The sequence below is a fragment of the Tachysurus vachellii genome, chromosome 19 (assembly GCF_030014155.1).
Source record: "Tachysurus vachellii isolate PV-2020 chromosome 19, HZAU_Pvac_v1, whole genome shotgun sequence".
Classification (NCBI taxonomy): domain Eukaryota; kingdom Metazoa; phylum Chordata; class Actinopteri; order Siluriformes; family Bagridae; genus Tachysurus; species Tachysurus vachellii.
In genome coordinates, this window is record NC_083478.1 from 2,485,001 (window position 1) to 2,501,931 (window position 16,931).

General features: G+C 40.8%; 1 protein-coding gene across 1 annotated transcript in view; it reads left to right on the forward strand.

The window, feature by feature from the left end:
- Positions 1-16,645, forward strand: part of LOC132862310 (cadherin-4-like) — a 318,252-nt gene extending 301,607 nt beyond the window's left edge. Inside the window, exons 12-17 of the mRNA XM_060894272.1 lie at positions 1,502-1,644; positions 7,933-8,166; positions 8,890-9,123; positions 11,714-11,853; positions 12,290-12,454; positions 14,125-16,645. Coding sequence (XP_060750255.1) covers positions 1,502-1,644; positions 7,933-8,166; positions 8,890-9,123; positions 11,714-11,853; positions 12,290-12,454; positions 14,125-14,328 — 1,120 coding nt within the window. The 3' untranslated portion in view covers positions 14,329-16,645. The remainder of the gene's footprint in view (positions 1-1,501; positions 1,645-7,932; positions 8,167-8,889; positions 9,124-11,713; positions 11,854-12,289; positions 12,455-14,124) is intronic.
- The last annotated feature ends 286 nt before the right edge of the window (positions 16,646-16,931 follow it).

Genomic DNA, 16,931 nt, shown 5'->3' on the forward strand with positions numbered 1-16,931 from the left:
CTCAGAAATGACTGACCTGTTAGTTCATCAGAAGCTCTTGGTTGCTTAATTCCACTGGACTACAAACTGTTGTAGAGGACATGATTGACACTTACATTATTCCCTGTCCAGTGTCACCCAGATGAGGATGAGGTTCCCTTCTGAGACCGGTTCCTCTCAAGGTTCCCTTCTGAGACCGGTTCCTCTCCTCATATCATATCAGCTTTAACATTTTAATTCTGTTCCTATATTTCTGTAAAGCTGCTTTCAGACAATGTGAATTGAATTGAATTGAATTGAATAGAAACTAGATGTGTGTTTAGTTAACGGTCTTAGAGTAAAATCTGCTTCTCGTTGCCGTGTCTCCAAACCCGAGGCAACGTCACAGGCGTCCTCGCTGCGATCCATCTCAAATTGCTGTTTAAATAAATTATTGAAATACAAAGTGAGGGTACTGGAGCTCCATTGTTCAGATGTCTAGTTAGTAATTTATATATATATGTGTGTGTGTTTATATATAAGCACCAGAGATAATGAGCTGTCAGCTAGCTATAGCTACAGCAACCCCGAGGCTTTTGTTTCACCCTCACATGTCTACTTATTTTAACAAAATCTTTGAAATCTTCATCACAGCTCAGTGCAGGACAAAGTAGATCCTGTCCACACACCGTTCATCCTGACAATTAACTCCAAATCTGCGTCCTTTCGAACACCGGTGTGACTTTCTCCTCAAACTGCACGCTAATTAGCTTTTCAGCACTGCTGTCCGAGGTTCCTAATGTTCACACCGCTGTCCTTTCCGCGTGCGCACACACACACACACACACGCTTTTACCTTTGGCTAGTTTCATGTCCCAAAAGTGACACTGCAGCTGAAATAATGTCATTCGCTAACAGCTTGTCACCGATTCTGTCACCGTGTGCCTTCTAAAACATGACCCATGAGCCAACACATTCCTTATCTCTGTCCCGTTTTAAATAGTCGTTTTTAAATAGCAGTCGCTACAAATCTTGCGCACAGCTGCAAATTAATTAACACAAGTGGCGCTTCAAAGGCACGACGGAGATTAAGATCCTTTGTTGGGCGACCATTAATCTGGTCGTCATTGCACTGTTTAATATGCAAAAATCTCACCGGGTGGAAATTGCCAAAGCACTGAAGGGCTGTTATTGATGCTAACACAACATGTAGGTGTTTTATAGCACCCGCTTTAAGTGCTGGTCTGGGATGTTAATTAAAAAGCTAAAAAAAAATTAGCGTGGAAAGAATACACTGATTAGAGAATTGTAAAAGTTTTTAACATCAATCCTGTTTTAATTATGAGGCGACTGAGGCGACGCTCGCTTCACGCGATTAGGGGAGGTTGCGGTGTCGCGTGATTGTGTGAGCAACTCAATTTAGCAAGAAAGTTACATACTGCAGCTTTAAAGTTGAAAGTTTTGAACTCTCTGATTGTTGCCTGATTATCAAATGGTCACAATGTTGTTGTTATTTATTACTGATTGTGTTCGCATTGCACAGATATCTTAAGCTGTCGGATCCCGCTAACTGGCTCTCCATCAACACAACAAACGGTCAGATCACCACGGCCGCCGTGCTGGACAGAGAATCCATCTACGTCAAGAAGAACATCTACGAGGCCACGTTCCTCGCTGCTGACAATGGTGAGGGTTTTGAGTAGGAAATAATGCTACTGACCTCCAGCTGTCTGTCTGTCTGTCTGTCTGTCTGTCCATCTGACCCATGTCCGTTTACCCGCCTCTGTGTCTGTCCATCTCTGTCTCTCTGTCACTAAGTCTGTCCATGGCTTTGTCTGTTTGTCTTTACATGAATATCTGTCTGTCTGTACATCCATATGTTTAAGATATCTGTCTGTCAGTAGCTCTGTATGTCATTTGTCTTTCTGTCTTTACATCTACATCTGTCTGTCCATTCTTCCCACACTCATGCCTGTCCTGCTCTATGTCTGTTTTTCTACCCCTCTTTCAGTCTGTCTATCTTTGCCTTTTTGCCTTCTGTCTGTCTGCCCGCGTTTCTATTTGTCCATCATTCTCACCGTCTGTTTATCTGTCTGTCTGTCCATTTTTCTGACTTTTATGTGTCTGCTTTTCCACCCTTATTTCTGACTGCCTGCCTGTCTGTCCAGCTGTCTTTCCTTCCCTGTGCCTTTCTCTGTGTCCATCTTTCTGTCTTCAATTCTGTTTGTCTGTCTCCCTCTTTGTTTCTCTGTCTTTTTATGTCTGTGTCTCTGTCTCTGTCTGTCTATACATCCACCTTTAACTCTCAGTCCAATAAGATTCATTTATATCATTTCACCCTTTCTTTCCTTCTTTCCATTTGCACAGGATGGGTGCATAGTTGAGATTTTCTCTCTCTCTCTCTCTCTCTCTCTCTCTCTCTCTCTCTCTCTCTCTCTCTCTCTCTCACTTTCTCTCTCTCTCTCTCTCTCTCTCTCTCTCTCTCTCTGCATAAGTCAGTCCGTGGTTGTTTTCTTTTCCCAAACAAACCCACGCTTAGCCAAGCAAAACCCCAATCACAGCTAACACACACACACACACACACACACACACACACACAGAGGCTCATCTCCCCTGTGTGTTATCAGGCTCGTCCAGCTCAGTGTTTACTCGAACTCAGAGCTGCTTTTTATCCATGACTGACATGGCTAGCTCCCGTGATGTGCATTATGTTCCCAAGCTCTTCTTCTTCTTCTTCTTCTTCTTCTTCTTCTTCTTCTTCTTCCTCCTCTTCTTCTTTATTTTTTCATAGGAGGACTGGAAAGCATTGCTGCAACCAGTAGATCTTTTACCTTCCTTATCTTTCCTTCCTTTCTTTTATTTCTTTTAACTTCCACATTTTCTCCATCTTTTTATTTATGCTTTTATTTATGCCTTGAAGCCTTTGACTCTGATCTCAAGTAGCTCAATATTGTGGTTATTAAGCACTATTAATAATCTGCAGGATAGGTTCCAATTTTAATTAAAAGGGTTTTGCTGATGTAATTGTCAGTGAGTCAGACTTGAATAAACAGCAGAAATAGCCATATACATGAAAATACACTCTACCTTTCAGTAATGAATATGACTAGGTTAGAATTTTCAACCAGTGATTAATCATCGCTTCATTGATTGTGTGAAAGTATAATAAAGAAGAAAAAATGTTTATATGGATTAAAATCCAGAAAATCTAATTATTCTTGGAATCTAGCATCTACCTGTGGTGTGGGCCATTGAGGCAGGAACTAAAGTCAGATTAAATTACAGAGGCATTGGGGCAGGAACTAAAGTCAGATTAAATTAGAGTGTCATTGAGGCAGGAACTAAAGTCAGATTAAATTAAAGTGTCTTTGAGGCAGGAACTAAAGTCAGATTAAATTACAGAGGCATTGGGGCAGGAAATAAAGTCAGATTAAATTAGAGTGTCATTGAGGCAGGAACTAAAGTCAGATTAAATTAAAGTGTCTTTGAGGCAGGAACTAAAGTCAGATTAAATTACAGAGGCACTGGGGAAGGAACTAAAGTCAGATTAAATTACAGAGGCACTGGGGAAGGAACTAAAGTCAGATTAAATTACAGAGGCACTGGGGAAGGAACTAAAGTCAGATTAAATTACAGAGGCACTGGGGAAGGAACTAAAGTCAGATTAAATTACAGAGGCACTGGGGAAGGAACTAAAGTCAGATTAAATTAGAGTGTCTTTGAGGCAGGAACTAAAGTCAGATTAAATTACAGAGGCACTGGGGAAGGAACTAAAGTCAGATTAAATTAGAGTGTCATTGAGTCAGGAATTAAAGTCAGATTAAATTACAGAGGCATTGGGGCAGGAATTAAAGTCAGATTAAATTAGTGTCATTGAGGCAGGAACTAAAGTCAGATTAAATTAAAGTGTCTTTGAGGCAGGAACTAAAGTCAGATTAAATTACAGAGGCACTGGGGAAGGAACTAAAGTCAGATTAAATTACAGAGGCACTGGGGAAGGAACTAAAGTCAGATTAAATTAGTGTCTTTGAGGCAGGAACTAAAGTCAGATTAAATTACAGAGGCACTGGGGAAGGAACTAAAGTCAGATTAAATTAGAGTGTCATTGAGGCAGGAATTAAAGTCAGATTAAATTACAGAGGCATTGGGGCAGGAATTAAAGTCAGATTAAATTAGAGTGTCATTGAGGCAGGAACTAAAGTCAGATTAAATTACAGAGGCATTGGGGCAGGAAATAAAGTCAGATTAAATTAGAGTGTCATTGAGGCTGGAACTAAAGTCAGATTAAATTACAGAGGCATTGGGGCAGGAACTAAAAACAGATTAAATTACGGAGGCATTGGGGCAGGAACTAAAGTCAGATTAAATTAGAGTGTCATTGGGGCAGGAAATAAAGTCAGATTAAATTAGAGTGTCATTGGGGCAGGAACTAAAGTCAGATTAAATTACAGAGGCATTGAGGCAGGAACTAAAAACAGATTAAATTACGGAGGCATTGGGGCAGGAACTAAAGTCAGATTAAATTAGAGTGGCATTGGGGCAGGAAATAAAGTCAGATTAAATTAGAGTGTCATTGTGGCAGGAACTAAAGTCAGATTAAATTACAGAGGCATTGGGGCAGGAATTAAAGTCAGATTATTGTGTGCATTTAGGGAATTTAAGCTGGATTGGATACAATGGAATTTGAGTAGTAACAAGCGTTAGATTGGTTACAGTTCAGTTGAGGTGGGAACTGCGGTCTGGTTACTTTGGCGAAGGGGCAGGAAGTAAAGTCAGATTGATTACAGTGGTAATGGTGGTGGGAAACAATTGTAAGATTAATTTCAGTGGCATTGGTGCAGGAACTACAGTCAGATTGGCAGTGGGAACTGTTTGAACTGTCTGGTTACGGCGGCATTGTGGTGGAAAACTCCGGAAACTGTTTTATTAACTGTTCAATTAAAAAAGAAATAGACAAGATTCAAATAAATGAAGCATAATCTTCACTTGGGATAATAGAATTCTAAAAAGTACTTTAAAAGTTAAATGATTTTTATTGCACTAAAATGTATTGGTGGAACTGTAATTTAGAGAGAAATTAGAGAGAGAGAGAGAGAGAGAGAGAGAGAGAGAGAGAGAGAGATGTTCATGTATAACAAACCCATTCGTTTCATCTCTGCTTCTTTATCTCCATCAGAAATGTAAAATTCAGCCTAAAGCTCACACACAGCGGTGGGGACAGAAATGAACCATTCCTCTTCTCTCAAACGCTGCAGGAAGAAAATCCTGAGACTCGTTCGCGATGCCGAGACAGCAGAAGTGTAAAAGTCAGGGGTGTAAAAGTCAGCACTCAGGAGTGTGTTATAGAGGGAGTGAGAGACAATGGATAAGTGTGTATTTCTGTGTGTATTGTTCTACAGCTCTCATCAAATAAAATCCCAGCTCTCAAAAATATAGTGAAATTCACTTTCTTTCTTTTTCTTTCTTTCTTTCTTTCTTTCTTTCTTTCTTTCTTTCTTTCTTTCTTTCTTTCTTTCTAATTATTATACACAATCTTAAATAATAAACTGTGTAAATAGCGTCTCTAGGATTTTTTTTATTCAGACCTACACTGTATTATTATTTTTTCATTGTTGTTGTTGCAGCAATCTCGATCTGTCCTTGTGCCATGTATACAGGGTGTTTGTTTTGGGGCAAATCAGTGCAATCCAGTCACACTAGGGTTCATTCTGAAGGTCTCAGCAAGAGACAAACAAAGTAGGTGTGAAAGCTTCCTGTGTGAAAGCACCCGGAGCCTATAAGTGTGTGTGTTTAAGTGTGTTTCCACTTCCATCCTCGCCCATGCTCCAGTTTTGTCCGTCCAAATTTGGAGACGATCTGTGTCCTACCTCAGAAGACAGGATTTTAGCAATATCAGCTTTGTGTGTGTGTGTGTGTGTGTGTGTTTGTGTGTGTGTCCACTAATGGAGACAGATGACTGAAAGGGTTTGGTTAATTCCACACTGGCAGCCGATAATAGCAGCCCCAGTGGACACTCTGACACAGAAACAACTGCTACACCCACACACAAACTCTTCTCTCCTGCTGTCTCTATATTTTTCTCTTATTTTCTTCATCCTTCTCTCTTCTCAGCTTCCCATCCTAGTCCTAAGTGTTTATACATTAGATTCCAACTTTTGTCGAGTTTCTAGAAATAACCTGCACTGTATGAACAGCGGCACGGTGGCTTAGTGGTTAGCCCGTTTGCCTCACACCTCCAGGGTTGGGGGTTCGATTCCCGCCTCCACCTTGTGTGTGTGGAGTCGGGGGTTTCCTCCGGGTACTCTGGTTTCCTCCCCTGGTCCAAAGACATGCATGGTAGGTTGATTGGCATCTCTGGAAAATTGTCCGTAGTGTGTGATTGCGTGAGTGAATGAGAGTGTGTGTGCCCTGTGATGGGTTGGCACTCCAGGGTGTATCCTGCCTTGATGCCCGATGACGCCTGAGATAGGGACAGGCTCCCCGTGACCGAGGTAGTTCGGATAAGCGGTAGAAGATGAGTGAGAGAATGAGTGTATGAACAGTCCTGGAAGGATGGTGTTAGTTCTCCCAGGGGATCTCAAACCCCCCTTGGGGTCACACGCTCCTGAACACTAAGCAGCACTTCCTGCATGGTGGAGTTTTCTAGTTTCTTATTGTACTTCCTGTTTTTGAGACTGGAAGGTCGGATTATGGAAAATGTCTCAATGGGTCATGAGAACGCTCTGAGAAGTTACTGATGACAAACCTTACTCCTCCTTTACTCTTACTTCCCTTGTATGTCGTCCACTGGAGTATTTTTAAAGCTCTAATGAGCTAATTAAAGATTTAACATGTGCACCTTTAAAAAAAATGCATTAAAGTTCAAAATCTAAAAGCACAGTTTGATGCCATTATTTCTAAGAGTCTGGAAAGAGAGAGAGAGAAAGAGAGAGAGAGAGAGAGAGAGCGCCACACTGCCTGTCGAAATAAAACATCAATGCCCAAGTAGCTCCTGTAAAAGATTTGATTATCACAGCAAGTCATGTACAAAACCGGCTCCTGAGTACGCTTAATAAGTGCGAACTTTACTCAACTGCCATTCAACAAATCTGTTTAATGCCCTATTTGGACAGCATTAGCTTTGTTGGGGAAATTCCATTCTTCGTAGGTACTAGCAAGGGATTTTATTTCTACCCAGATTGGCAGTGTCAGTGTTTTTCACTCGCTCTCCACCTCGGAGAAAATTCCTGGCCAAAATACTTTAATATTTTAAATACTCGCGGCAATCAGGAGATGATGGAACAAACTCAGTATCCTACCTCCGGTTTAAATTGACCGTCGAGGGATCCGATCGTACATCCCAACAATGCGCCAAATGTGGAAATGTGAGGCTATCAGTATGCATACGGGAGTCTTCAGATTCGAGTTAGGGCTCGAAAACAAATGTGCCGTTCCAACATTTTTAATGCCTTCCTTGTATAGTTTTTTTCCTTGTTTGTTTCGAGGTTTCTTGGTGACTATAAAAACAAAGATACACCTTCTCCTTCCTCTTACATCAGCATCGAGGATAGCAATAACGGTCAAAGCTCGGAAGCACAAAGTGAAGATAAATACTATCTTAGTATTTAATACAAAAGCCTTAGCGGTGTTTTATCGGTTTCAAACATGTCCGTTGAATAATACAAGAGGTTAATGAAGACATAATGCAGAGTTTCCAGCTTCTTTATTCTCATTTTTCAATTTCTGAGCTCTAGTAATTAATTTACTGTGTGTGTACTCAGTGTACTCAGTCAGTTCAGTAGTCTTCTGATTAACTATTCTGTCTAACCCTGTTCTCAACATGTAAGTAATCTAATGAAAGGAACATGAGCTTATTTCACCGGCAATGAGTTTTTTTCCCCTATAATTTGTAGCTCTCTCATCAGTAATTTTCATACTCTCATAATTCTGCTCTTTTTCTTTTCCTTTTTTTTTAAAATTATTATTATTTCACAGGTTCTCCTCCTGCCAGTAGCACAGGAACACTGCAGATATTTCTTATAGACGTTAACGATAACGCTCCATCACTGGTTCCTCACGATGCTCAGATCTGCGAACGATCCAACATGAACTCTATCAACATCACGGCCGTGGATGCAGACACTGATCCCAACGTCGGTCCTTTCATCTTCGAGCTGCCTCTTCACCCCTCCATCATCCGCCGCAACTGGACCGTCTCTCGAATCAATGGTGAGAAATGCAAAAAAACAAATAAATTGGGTTAATATAGTGCATGTAGGTATCTCACAGCCTCATATCACTGAGGTTTTTCATGTCACTCGTATCAGTGATATCGCTCTAATCTGGTGTAGTTGTTTTTATCAGATACCAAAGTCACCCTTATCTCAAAACAGCTACTCCTAAACCCCAGACCCTAGATTGAAATCCTAAATCTAACCCCTAAAGCAGTAAACCTTCAAATTAATCCCTAAAACATGTCCAATCTATAAATCCCATAAATGCCATGAATAAGCATTAATCTAGCCAACAATCCTCAAAGCCAAGCCCTAAACCATATCACCACTGTTTGAACCCCTAAGCCCCAAAACATCTAACCATCTCTCTCAAGCCAAAACCTTTAATAACTAATCCAGGTTATGAACCCTAATCTCCAACCTTATGATCCTTTATTTCCTGCTCATAACCTCAGCACTACAAATAACCCTGTATTCTAAGATCTATAACCACATTACCCTAACTCCAAGCCTTTAATCCCCTAACTACTAACCTCAACTGCAACTCCAACCCCTAATGCTGTAATGCCCCAAATTCTAAATTCACCGAACCATCGTTTTTGCTCATGACCATGACCCATATCCAAACGTCTAACTCTAAGCTCTTTATTTGTACACACCGTATAATAAACTCAACTCCTGAAGTGATTTTGAACCAAATTTTAAATGTCGTCCACAGGAGACTTTGCCCGTCTGAGTCTAAGGATCCATTTCCTGGAGTCGGGTGTGTACGAGGTTCCCGTTTTTGTGTCAGACTCAGGAAACCCACCGCTCTCCAACCGCTCCGTCATTAAGGTGAAGGTGTGTCCGTGTGACGAACATGGGGACTGCACTGCCCTCGGTGCCGTAGCAGCAGCGGGCCTGGGCACCGGCGCCATCATCGCCATCCTTATCTGCATCATCATCCTTCTTAGTGAGTAAATCTAGTAAGGTTTTTAAATCTAGGTGATTTTGGACTGTATAGTGCTTATAAATCGAGGTAACTGGACTCTGGAAGGATCTTCATCAGTTCTATTAAATAGTGGAAAATTTCTATATACTGTATTTAAATATCTTTATTTAATGGAGATTAGTTTAGTGTTACTTCTACATCATGTCACCATTACCTTTAGAAATTATTTTCTTGTTTGTTTCTGATTATAAATATCCAGAACCCAGTGCAGATGATTTCCTTGGTCACATAGTGTACTGAGCTGACGTGCAGAAAAATCACCGAATTCTTCTCGACTCTACAGGAGGATCGTTGATGGGCTCCTCTTTGTTATATGATTCATGACGTTGACTCACACTGTAAAAGAATCACATTTATGTTGGATGCTCTGAGTTGTGTGGCAGCCTGCAGTAGCAGCGTTGGAGTTTTATAAAGGTCAATAACTACAGTAGATGGAACATTTTCAGGAGGTCTGATTTGTTCTGCTGTAAGTGTTCGCGATAGTTTCAAGTCGTCCTATGAACCTCATGTACAATATGACCAATCGCAATCTTCCTAAAACATGCATGTATGACTATCGTGTTACCTGATGGTGCCGATCACTGACCATCAAACACCGACCTGCAGGATCCCAGTTAAAGTGCAGTTTAAGCTCTAGTCTCAATTTCAATTTTTTCACAGTGATGGCATTCTTAATCTGCGATCTAAGAATTTATTGATAATGACTTCAAAGCAGGGGGCATGGTGGCTTAGTGGTTAGCACGTTCCCCTCACACCTCCAGGGTTGGGGGTTCGATTCCCGCCTCCGCCTTGTATGTGTGGAGTTTGCATGTTCTCCCCGTGCCTCGGGGGTTTCCTCCGGGTACTCCGGTTTCCTCCCCCGGTCCAAAGACATACATGGTAGGTTGATTGGCATCTCTGGAAAAATTGTCCCTAGTGTGTGATTGTGTGAGTGAATGAGAGTGTGTGTGTGCCCTGTGATGGGTTGGCACTCCGTCCAGGGTGTATCCTGCCTTGATGCCCGATGACACCTGAGATAGGCACAGGCTCCCCGTGACCCGAGGTAGTTTGGATAAGCAGTAGAAGATGAATGAATGAATGAATGAATTCAAAGCAGTTCTCTCTGAATAAAGGTGTCTGACAAATGCTATGAATGTAAATATTTGAACTCAAAAATGGACATCCTCTTTCTTCAGAATAAAAAAAAATGCCAGAGTTTAAATTGTAGCTCAGTTCACCTCATCATGAAATACAACCTGAAGAAACCCTTCTTTCTGTAGCCCTTATTGTTTTTTAATAACTCTTCTACACGAACACTGAACTTGTGTTTCTTCTGCTCCGGTTCACGGTACAACTAACTGTATCTGAAGCTTTCACACACCTCCAGGTTGTTTTTTTCACCCTGGGGTTAAAACTTTGCTACTCCAAACAAACACAAGGCCGGATTTTATTTGACTTGAGACATGCAATAGTGAAAATGTTGGCAGTTGGTGAAGAGTTAAAGTTGGTGAAAGACTTCCTCTTGCTCATACATCTGGACATATCTATAAAACATTTACCCAGCATTGGCTGGAACATCACGTTCACCTCCGAGGGGAAGAGATCTCTGTATCGGAGTGGATTTTGTGTGAGAATTGGTATACAGCACTAAAGCATGGAGGTGCATAGGATATTTTGTAAGATTTTCAAGATCTTGTAGCTGTTATGTGCGCATTGTAAAATATCGTAAAAAAAAAAACAAAAGTAAATGTAAACCCTAAGCATAGAGATGTTCTATAAATTCAGTAAAATTCACTTTTTACACCTGGTCACTTCATGCGCTTTCTGTGATCAGATAGCTATCCGATGGTAAAAAGACCAGGTCTAAATGCCCTCCGAAATGTTTCAGAGACGGATATAAATCCGATGGTACAAACCCCTTCAGGAGGTGGTCTGGGACGCGTTTCAGATGAAACTGGACAGGTGTAAATGAATGTGGTTGTTCAAGCCACATACGTCAGCGCTATACTCCTCCCAAACGGAAGTACGTCACTCGCAAGTGACTCACGAGACGTGCATCGCGCCAGAAACAGAAATGAGGTAAAATATATTTGCATTTTGGGGGGGGGTAGAAAGATCGGATCGATATCCGGTTCGCCGAGACGCATTTATGTGGCCTAATGTAAATGGAACTGTTTTAACAAATCAGTTGGCTATCGGATCAGAGACAAAACATGAAGTGATCAGGGGTAAAAAGGCCCAGAGAAAACACATGAAGTGACCAGGGGTAAAAAGGCCCAGAGAAAACACATGAAGTGACCAGGGGTAAAAAGGCCCAGAGAGAACACATGGAGTGACCAGGGGTAAAAAGGCCCAGAGAAAACACATGAAGTGACCAGGGGTAAAAAGGCCCAGAGAAAACACATGAAGTGACCATGGGTAAAAAGGCCCAGAGAAAACACATGAAGTGACCAGGGGTAAAAAGGCCCAGAGAAAACACATGAAGTGACCAGGGGTAAAAGTGTGACCAGGGGTCCTCTGGCTTTCATAAGGAACCTAAGTGAGTGTTTTCTGTGATTTTTGATGACTGCAGGCATGGTCTTGCTCTTTGTGGTATGGATGAAGAGGAAAGAGAAGGAGAGGCAGACAAAACAGCTGCTGATTGACCCCGAGGATGACGTCAGAGACAACATCCTGAAATATGACGAGGAAGGAGGAGGAGAGGAGGACCAGGTGACTGGAGCTCTGATTCTAGACATGTACATTTATTTTATTTAATAGTGATCGACTCATTTGTTAGCCACATAAGCAGCAAACTATGCTGGCTTTTCTTATGTATAACATTAGCTGGAGCATATTGGGTAGCTAAGCATTTAATGATCAACATTGCTAGTTTATTTTGAGGTCATTAAGTGCTAAAATCTTTCACTCACATAAGAACATAAGGTATATAGCCAAATAAATCCCTACCACTCCACGTGGCCTGAGGAAAGGAGCTGGTCCAGCTGGATATTAGCTGCAGATGTTCTACACACTGATCATGACTTAATTGCAGTTGTTAGCTAATGTGACTTTATTAGCTTTGATGTATGTCTGTATTATGAATGTAGCATAATCCTGCTGGAGTTGTGTGGGTTTGTCTTTAGCATATCTGTGTGCTAATCTGCAGGACTATGATTTGAGTCAGCTGCAGCAGCCCGACTCCCTGGAGCACATCATGGGTAAAACCCCAGGCGTCCGACGGGTGGACGAGAGGCCTGTGGTGCCAGAGTCTCAGTACCCGCTACGACCCATGGTGCCCCACCCTGGGGACATAGGAGATTTCATCAATGAGGTAACTCAAATCAGGACCTGAATTGGTGTCTGATTAATTAGTTTAATAATCATTCAGATATTCCAGTAGAATGATGACACTCTCAGGGGAACCTTGAAAGCATTGTGTAAAATATTCCTTATGTTTTTTTGTTTTGGTGCAACTTTAAAGTGCATGGTTTACTTTTAAAAAAGTAGTGCATGCTTTACATACAGTTCTAGTTTAGAGTCACACAGCTTGTTCATTAGGAGATCCCTAACTCCCTGAACAAAAACACAATCAATAAAAGCTTCAAACAAAAAATAGCATCGGTCTCCCAACCTCCCCAATAACACTATATACAAATATTTACAGGTTAGCTAATAAGTCCAAACAGGGGCAGAATCAAAGTCAAAAGAACAGGCAGTAGTCAGCATTAACAGGAATGGCTAAACACACAAATACAACAAACAACTCTCACACAATACTAGCTAGCAGCAAACGAGTAACCAATCACAGCAAATGAGCCAAAAAGCTAAAACAGGAAGAGGTGGTGGAGGCTTTTATAGGCCACAGGGAGTCAGCTGACCAGGCAGGGCGTGGCACCCGGTAACACTCAGGAACCAATCGGTGTTCATCCTGCACAGAAACACAAAAAAAAACAAAAATAGAAAAGGACGTAACAGGACGATATATCAGATATATGAGTGAGCTGAAAGGAGCTGAGCTGTTTCTGGAAGTTACCCTTCCATTTTCACCTCCATAAACCTTTCAGAAGTAATAGTTTAAATCTTCAAACCAATCTTATGACAACTTTTAGTAATGAAATAAGGTACTATTATACCATATACCTCAGTCTAAGGTTCCTAAGACGAAGGTATATGGTGTCACGTTGCCGTTATATGGCCTTTCGGACACCCGTCTTAGTACCTGCGCTTCGGTGGTATTAATCTGCACATACAGTATAATGACTGTTACTCTACTAAATACATTATTTGCATAAAGCGATTTTTCCCCACCTTTAGCTATTAAGGAAAACACGAGACATGCATAATTTGATGCTGGTTATCAATCTTTGCATGTTTAGGTCCATGCAAACTTTTAGCGCTGTACAGTTTTAGATCATTCTAGTTTGTTGTTGTTTACGCTTTAGTGAGTTAGCCTGGCTAATTCAGGAGTAAGTTCTAAAATGTAGCTTTAGGGGCTTCGTGAGTTACATTGTAGTGTCACAGTCACGGTCCTTTGCCTTGGAGACTTTCAGAACTAAGCTTGATTTTCATGGTTATAGAGACATTTTGCTTTAATATTGTGGGTGATATAGTATCTCCCCGGGACTTGAAGAAGAAAAAAAAACAAAACTGATTTCAGACTGATTTATGACTTCTACCTGAGCGCATACCATCATTTACCAACCTCCATCTCTGAAGGTTTATACATCATTACTAATAATCACATTCACTACAGCGATCACAAATTACTTTTTTTTTTTTACACTTCCAGATCCTCACTTTTTTATCCCTGTACCTGTGAGAAAGATTTGGCTGAACACATTTGTGCAGCTGGATTTTATTTTGCAGCCATTTTATTGGTTTTCTTTGTGTCAAAACAAAGATGTCACTGGACCTCGGTTTAATCATTAAATCAGACTAATGATGGAGTACAAATGCTAATATTACATTTGACATTTGAACTTGTGCTGTCGTTGACTGCAGGGTCTGAGAGCAGCGGATAATGACCCGACGGCCCCACCGTACGATTCGCTGTTAGTGTTTGACTACGAGGGAAGCGGGTCCACAGCCGGGTCGGTCAGCTCGCTCAACACCTCCAGCAGCGGAGAGCAAGACTACGACTACCTCAACGACTGGGGACCGCGTTTCAAAAAACTCGCCGACATGTACGGGGGTGGAGATGACTAAAACGAAAAAGGGGCCGTCCCTCAATGGCTCCTCCCACGTCACCTGACCTGCGGCGACAACCAATCACGGGCCTCTCTCTCTCGCTCGCTCTCTGAAAAACACACCCACCTACAGTACCAATCACTTGGCCAGCCCCAGAGAGACTTGTACAGAGAGAGACAGTGTTATAGTGGACCTGTTTTTTTTTCCTTTATTATGTTTTTAGCAGTTTATTGTTTTGTTTTGTTTTGTTTTGTTTTTTTACTTATTTTTTTAATAGTCGAGCCGTATTCACGCTTTGTGCTTATTATTTCTTTCTAAGATTCCTGCATTTTGGTTGATGCAGTTAAGTGCAGGTGAAAACTTCCTGCTAGTATTGAGACAGCGCATAAAAAAGAGAAAAGAGTTCTAAAAAAAAAAAAAGACAAGGTAGGCATTCTACTCTTCAAATGGTCTGAACAAGCCATTCTTTTTTCTTTCTCTGAACTTGAATTCTTACGAGAAGAGGAGCACTGTCGCCGTTGTCATCGTTGTCGTTATCGTTGTTTAAGAAGTGCCTTTAGTGGTGCGTAGTTCTTGGATTTTTCTCAGGATTGGTCTTCTGTCCAGACCTACACCTGACATCAACACACACTTCTACAGCTGACCGACCATATTCGAGCTCCTCATACTGTAATTCTCTCCTGCAAGAACGTTGAGGCTTTTGGCTTGTAGCTCCATGACAGGAAGCTGACATGAGTTAAACCGTCATGTTTCAGGTTTGCGTCAGCGAATAGTCCACAGTACACCAGAAATGTAGTTTTTTAAACAAAACCAATTTGACTTCACGGTTTCTGTTAACGAGGAGATCAGCAGAAACATTATTGCCGTCGAACCACAAGGTTTAATGATGATCGCGTCCAAATTTGGTAGTACTGAAAATTGCGAATATGATATACAGTGAGATTTTTAAAAAGCGGGATTTTAAAATGTCACTACCCTCTTAGAAGGCTGTCTGGGTAGACAAGATTTTTCTCAAAGCAGCACATGGACAACTCCTAAGGTTCCTTTAAGGTTCTTCTGAAGTTCCTTCTTTTAGGACAGGTTAAAAAACGCAAAATCGCTTCTGCTAGCAAATCTTTGAGAATGCAGGAAAGTTTGGGAAACTTGAGAAAAGTGCAACCGGAGGGTCTCTCTAAAATGCTGCCTAGTGAGAATAGCAAAACGTTAAACATGATATGGCATTAGGTTGTAAAGCGTTATTGTTGTTATTGTGATATGAACATGTAATGCCTTGAAGCGCTAGGGTTAGGGCTTCATTTCCATGGTTGCTCTACACTGAGGTCCTGACTGTCCACATGTATGTTTGTGTTTTCTCAGTTTTTTTTCACCTCCTGTTCATACAAACAGTATTTTTGATCATTAAACATTTTCATGTGGCCAGAGATTTTTAAAAAAACATTGTTCATGTGGATGAAAAACAGGGATTAAAAAGTCTCTGTTTAAGCATCGTAAATTTATTACTCATCTCTCGAAGCATGTATTAAGAAATTAATGAGGCAATATTGCATGTATGTCACTGGAAGATTAAAATATCGCTCACTGTTAGAGAGCCGAAATGTTCCCAGTTCTCAATTTACGAGGCAAAAACAGGGGGGTTGGGGGGTTGGGGTTGTTTGTTTAAATAGCATATGCAAGAATTCATTCATCAAATCAGCACTACAGTCTCACCCACTCTGTATCTCTGCACTGTTAGTAGTTAGTAGTTTATTTATAGATATTTGACACTTTTAGAACAAGATCATTTGGAAAACTTTCACTCGATCACGAAGAACCGTCATGTGAGAAAGTATTCACGATAAATTATTCTGTATAGATAAGAAATGTAGTTTAATGTTTGATGTTTCACGCCACGTCCGTTTTTTTTTTTTAATACACTATGAGAAAAGAGTTTTAATAATTAGTCATAAATTGCTGTGGATCGAAACGAACGGCCACACAAAATGCTATTTTTCACGAAAGCCTGTTAAGGTCTGTGATTTCTAATAAATTTGTAGCTTTCATGCAAAGCAGCATCCTTAAAGAACCTTAAAAAAAATCTGGCTAATTATCTTGGACAGTCGTTATGAATAAACCAATAAAGTCTTAGTAAAGAAGGGAAGTAAATATTGTAATTAACGTTAGAAATTGGAAATACAGTAAAGAAAAAAAATCCAGTATAAGTATACGGCAATGGGAAAGAGTGTATGAAGAATATTAAGATACAGGAGCTAGCGTTAATCATGTGATCAAGCTGGAAACAGGAAGTACGCGAGGAAGTGGAACAAGGAAATAAACTGAGGCTGGATTCACACTAAGCTTTTTTTTTTTTTTTTTTTTACTGTTTTTTTTTTTAAGCAGGTTACCATAGTAAAGTTGTTACCAATCCAAGCTAATATGGACTAACTAGCTCTCCTAGCTTGCTATCTAGATATTAGCTTTATTAATCTCGGTCATGCAGATGGAACATGCATATATATATATGTGAAATATCTGCAGCCTAACAGGACTATATTGAGGCTCATGAGGATCAGACAGTATCCATGATCAAGGGGCGTGGTCAGGGCCAGGTTGAGGTGTAGATGAAGATGAAGGCATGAGACAGG